Below are 6,197 nucleotides of genomic sequence, written 5' to 3' on the forward strand. Positions count from 1 at the left end.
GTTGTACGAAAGGATTTACGGGATTGGAAGGGTTTAGATGAATGTAGAACGTATTCGATGGGATGGTGGGGCTGTTGATTCACGACATTAGATGGTTGCAATTCAGGATTTATTTCCTATTGCTACTTGGTTCAATGCACGGGTGATTATTCTCGATGTAGGCACCGTACCGACCTGCTACCACCCATGCCTCACGGTGTTACCGTTGCGGGCACGAAACATGGTCAGGGCACCCGCTCGAGAGTTCGTGATCGCTACAGTTGGTGGGTCACATTTTGTCCATCTTGATCTTGCACAAGATTCACCTCTTCCCCCGATTGCAGGTTGGTGGACTGAGCACCACGAGCCCAGTGTTGATGGATGGGATCAGCAGTATGAAGTTAGAAGGAACATGTGGGATGCATTAATTAGGTAGTGAACTCATCTATGTACTTTCACTGAGGTTGAACAGTTGTAACTATGTAATATAAAATAATAAAAGAGATTAAACAAAGTTCCAACAAAACCAAATATGAAAGTGTCCAGTTGTTACATTACATGTCGAATACAAAGTAATATAAAAAAAATGAGGACAAGTAATATAAAACTGAAAGACAAGTAATTCACAACCCAATCATCGCCTTCCAATCATCTCGGAGCTGCTCAACCATTGCCCTTAGCTTGTTCCACGCGACATGTTGGGATACTCCTCTAGTGCTCTGTTGATAAACTCCATGGACCGACCCATCCACTGCAAATAAGAAAACAACATATTATAGAAATTACAATTTTTGGAAGTCGTATTAATAGTATAATAAAACACAACTACTTACATAATCCGTGTTAGTCCTCTTAGGTAGACTGCTACTCCCAGCTGATGACCCCCCAGGAGATAGACGAGGATGAGAAAATCTATACAGCCACTGCATGTAACCAGGAGTGACCGTAGGAGCTCAACCACCAAGTCTGGTGAGGGCACCTAAAACAAAACTGAAAGACGAACCAGGGACAAACCGAGTCCACATCGCAGATGTCATCTCGGTCGGAAAGTTTTCTCGATACATCTTCAAGTTCGTCGGTCTCTTGGCCTTCTCAGGCTTGATAATGGTCCTTGGAATTTCCAGGACGAATCCAAGTTGTCGAACCACTCGATCAGGCATGTATGGCTCAATGATGCTACGGTACTGGATGCAGCCAATAAATAGAGTGGGTGGCACGTGTCGTGCAAGATCAACTCCGTACGGGAGCCAGTTAACCTCAAGGTTAGTCAACTGATCCAGTCTAGCATGAAAAGTGAGGAGGCACTCCATGCTCTTGTTTAGGCACCCCGGTCCAACATCCCACGCAGCCGCACGAGGAATACTAAGCTCCCTCGTCAAGGTACCCTGCTGAGGCCGAAAACACGTAAAGTACTCGTAGATCCACGCTTGCAGAAGCGTGAGACAACGAACAATCGAATCAGCATCTTTTCGTGATGCCGTACCCAACTGCCGATACAGATAGACTAGAGTAGCTGAACCCCAAGAGTACTCATTAATCGGGAGATCATCAACAACAAACTCGTTGAGGAAGGAAAGATGAGTGCGGTTACCATTCTTATCCAAAAACAATGATCCGCTTAGTACTAACCACATGCATGTAGGCACTGTAATGGACACTGAAGGGCCTCTGCGCCTCCAAAGTCGTATCCAAAATCCTCTCGGTCATTATCCTGCCAAATGGTTTTAGTACCGCACTTCCCATTCAACTCTCCCGTAGTCATATCCATGGTAACCAAGCACGCGTCCCGTATGACGTCCGTGCTAGGAGTAGTGGAAACCATGGAACCATCAACCCGAAGCCCAAGAATATGGTACACATCGTGCAACATGATCGTGATCTCCCCAAATGGCATATGGAACGTGTTCGTATCTGGCTGCCATCTTTTAACAAAAGCAGAAATTAACGGCCAGTCAAAACGCCTAAACATGATCTCGGGTAAGTGAGATAGACCACTGCCATCAATCAATTCCAGGTGCTCCTGTGCAAGACGATCTCGCCAGTTAACCAATTCAGAACACAACCGTGTCCTGCTCAAACAGCGCAAAACATTACGCTCCTGCCCACCCCATATATATGATGCCACGTGACCACCAAAACTAGGGATAACGGTACCATCCTCAGGACCACCCGACATCGGCTGCTGGACTAACCATGTCTCTGCTGAGCTGGTAGAAGGTTGACTCGCTTGACTACTACTAACAAATCTCCCATGTTGACCCCTATATACCGTATGATAATCTTGAGGGTCATACTCTTCATCTCGATCAGCATGTCTTGCCTGCTCTTCGTCCTCATCGTCAGATGTAGGCACTCCACCCGACGAGTACATGGGGAGGCTCCCTTGTGACTATGCTCTCCCGACAAAGTACCATGAGACCCATATTGCTGCTCATGATGAAACGGTGACCCCGTAGCTACCCAACGACCTGACTCTCTCCTAATAGACGCATTCAAACGTCTTGATATTACATGGCGAGCACCTGAACCCTCCATCTACATTAAATAAGTACAAAATCAAATATCAGTAGTAATTACAAATATAACTATGATATTAAAGTTGAACAACTAATATTCAAACTCAAAAAAATAATTTCAAACAAAAAAAAATAATAATTACAACTAACAATAATAATAATTATTATTATTATAAACCACAAATTTCGCAACATACTACTAACAATATTACAAAACAACAACAACAATAAATATAACAACAACAACAATAATAATAATTATAATAATACTAATAACAATAACAATAATAATAATAATAATAATAATAACGTTGAGAAAACGGAGTTTTCTGGCCCACGAAGGACCCACGTAGCCGTCTGGCCGATGTCTTTCCTCCAGATAGTTCTCGTCCTGTTTATGGTGTTAAGTTGCTTGGTGGTCTTATCAGTGCGGATGCCTCTTTCTGTGGTGAGCTTGTTTCGCAGAGAGTGTCGAAGACCATTGTGCTCATGGATGTTGTTGCTAAGCTTGAGGATCCCCAATGTGAGTTGTTACTACTTCGTGCGTGTACTGGGGTTTCAAAACTCTAATTTTCTATGCGCACTTGTCCTCCTCGTCTTTTTAAATTGGCCCAGATTTCTTTTGATGTGGCCCTTCGTGGTTCTTTGGAGCGCATTGTAACTACTTCAGGGCCAGGTTTTGGTGATTGGCAATGGCGACTTGCCACCTTACCTTTTTCTTATGGTGGATTGGGTGTCTATTCAGCGGGTGATGTTCGACACTATGCTTTCCTTGTGTCGCGTTTGTAGTCTTCTAGTCTTCAGGCTTCGCTTCTTCGCAATTCTGGTATTGTTGGTCCAGGTCCGGTCTTCGATGGCGCTCTTAGTCATTTTAATAGGACTGTGGAGACTGACCTTTTTCATAATCCTAGTGAGATCGTTGCCCCCAAAATCATGAAGAAATTGGCAGATATATATTTCACGAAGGTCACTGCATCTGTAGAATCCACTTTCTTCTTATCTTCGCGTCAGGTTGCCTTATGGAAGTCCTAGCAGGGGGATCACACTTCTTCCTGGTTGCGAGCGGTCCCTATATCAGGTTTGGGTTAGACTATGAATGGTAAGACTTACCGTTGTGTTCTTTGCTACCGGTTGGGTGTTCCCTTGTTCTCCGTTTTGACACCTTGTTCTGCTTGCTCAATGGTTTTTGATGGGGATATTTTCGGGGATCTTGCAGTGTCTTGTGCTGGGATGGTGGGTATTAACATCGGCACAACGTTGTTATTGATACCCTTGTTGATATTTGTTTCCGCTCTGGGATTTCTGCAAAGAAGGAGGTCAACGTTGGGTTGACTAGAGGGAACGACGGGGCTCTTCGACCAGCAGATGTGTTGCTTTACTCGTGGGATAAAGGCCTAGATGTATGTGTTGACTTGAGGGGGCCTTCTCCATTGACTTCGTTCCTGGTCTTGTTGTGTCAGCTGCGGCTCAGCGGAAGCGAGACAAGTATGGGGCGCGTTGCAGGGCTATTGGCTATGGCTTTCTTCCTTTCTCCTTTTCTTCATTGGGGGAATCAGAGAAGGATGTTGTTGTGTTGCTGAAGCGGGTTCAAGCATTCGCTTGGACTCAGGATATTGGTGCTCGTGCGACTGCTCACATCTTCAATAGGATTGGGTTTGCTATAGCTAGAGGGGTGGGGACCCAGATTGTATCTCGGCTCCCCACTAATTTCTTGTAAATAGTTTGCTTTTGTAGATTTTTAATAACAATAACAATAACAATAACAATAATAATAATATTCCCAACATACTACTACCAATATTACAAAACAACAACAACAACAATAATAATAATAAAAACAACAACAATAATAATGATAATAATACCAATACCAATAACAATAACAACAACAACAACAACAATAATAATAATAATAATATTCCAAACAATAATAATAACAACAACAATGATAATAATAATAATAATAATAATAATATTGCTAATGATAATAACAATCCTAATACTAATAACATTACTAATAATAATAATATTAATCGGTTATTTAAAAAAAATAATCACGAAAAAAAATAATATTAAGCACGAAAAAAAAAATTAATCACGAAAAAAAAATCGAAAATTGGGACATCCGCCTGAAATTTCTGGATGTACCCATTCGCCTGAAATTTCAGGCGGATGTCCCAAATTTTGAATTTTTTTTTTTCCAATTTGAACACCAAATTTCCGAAAACTAACCTGTTCGCCGCCTCCAATGCCACCGCCACGACCACCGTACGTCACCCTGATTCGCCGCGGGTTCGCCATCGCCGGATTTCTTCTACCCTCCTTGGATTGGTGGTGGGTTGTGGGTGTTTTTCTTTTGAATTTTCTGTTTTTTTTTTTTTTTACAAAATTCTAATTTTTTAATTTTAGGAGAGATTTTTGGAGAGATAAAATTTTAGAGAGAGAAGAATGAGAGCGTGAAATGTGTTGTAAGTGTCGTGAGTGAGTGTCGCGAGTATTTATATACGAGGGGTAAATATGGAATTTCATGTAAAAAATGCGAGCGACGCCTAGTAAATTGGGAGCGACATTTAACAACACCCAAGAAGAAAGGAAAAAGAATAGAGAAAAGAGAAAAGATAAATTTACCTCTTTGACTTCTGTGTGGGAAAATTTTGAGGTTTTAGGGGATATTTATAAAGTAGAGAGTAGAGATTAGGGTTGGGTTTAATAAATAAATGGACTTTAGTCATGAAATATTTGATCCACAAGGGTTCAAATAAAAGAGTTGGGCTTACTTAAATGAAATGGGTTGGTCCACTAGGAGTATGTAAGGATTGTTTACATACTATTATTTAAACGAGCCCAAACAATTAATAAACGTTTAGCCCAAAATATGTTTTACTTTTTATAAAATTCAATAATTTAAATACTTTAGCCCTTTAAATATTTAAATTAAAATACTTGAGCACTTAAAAATATATTTTATAATTAATTAAATAATTTATAAAAATACCGAGTATTACAATTGTGTCGATTTAATAATATGATTGCATCACATGTCGAGATCATATTAATTTACAAATCATTTCTTGAAATCTGAGTAAGAATTGCAAAAACAAATGATTACTATGTAATCCATTTGAGCACGCACGACCATGCATTTTTCTCAATTCTCCTTCTTCAAGAGGCCATGACACAATCCTAATTAAATAGTTGGACTCAATCCAATCTTGTGTCAACCAAAGCTTCCACTCAACTTTTGAAGTAACCAGGAAACACCCTTTATAGTCCCCTTTTACGGCAAGACGTTATGATGTACCATAGTTAAATCAAGCATTGAATGAAATCAGTGTTCCACTCATGTCAAAGGAATCCACTAATATATCCGGAAGTTCTATACTAAAACTTCAAAGTAGGTCAATAGTTCGACCATGCATCATTCATGCATATCCATGTGATTGACCGAGCATCTTTATGCCCCTATAGCCCATGAAACTGCGTTATCCAATCAACATTACATTTTAGTTCAGTTCATTTATTAAAGTCATTTATATCCAATTTAATGATTTCGAACTAAGAACTTAAATAATTTATGAATTTAGCTCACCTGTGGGGTTTCATTCACCAAATCACGTATTTGATGGTCCTATCAATTCATAATTATTTTGGACATTTTATTTTATATCAAACCAAAATTAAATAAAAGAAATGAAAATTTTC

General features: G+C 40.1%; 1 protein-coding gene across 1 annotated transcript; it reads right to left on the reverse strand.

The window, feature by feature from the left end:
• Positions 1 to 602: 602 nt before the first annotated feature.
• LOC110739206 (protein MAIN-LIKE 1-like) lies at positions 603 to 2,350 on the reverse strand. The gene is made up of 3 exons (XM_021919661.1): positions 1,609 to 2,350; positions 983 to 1,492; positions 603 to 730 (listed from the first exon to the last, which is right to left on the reverse strand). The coding sequence occupies exons 1-3, from the start codon at positions 2,348 to 2,350 to the stop codon at positions 603 to 605; spliced, it is 1,380 nt and encodes a 459-aa protein (XP_021775353.1).
• Positions 2,351 to 6,197: the final 3,847 nt, after the last annotated feature.

Source organism: Chenopodium quinoa, unplaced genomic scaffold (assembly GCF_001683475.1).
Source record: "Chenopodium quinoa cultivar QQ74 unplaced genomic scaffold, ASM168347v1, whole genome shotgun sequence".
In the NCBI taxonomy this organism is placed as follows: domain Eukaryota; kingdom Viridiplantae; phylum Streptophyta; class Magnoliopsida; order Caryophyllales; family Amaranthaceae; genus Chenopodium; species Chenopodium quinoa.

Coding starts and splice junctions, on each gene's coding strand:
- LOC110739206 (XM_021919661.1), bottom strand. CDS start 2,350: ATGTACTCGTCGGGTGGAGTGCCTACATCTGACGATGAGGACGAAGAG. Junction 1,493..1,608: donor ACAGTGCCTACATGCATGTG/GTTAGTACTAAG, acceptor CTTGGGGTTCAG/CTACTCTAGTCTATCTGTAT. Junction 731..982: donor GTGGACTCGGTTTGTCCCTG/GTTCGTCTTTCA, acceptor TCTTATTTGCAG/TGGATGGGTCGGTCCATGGA.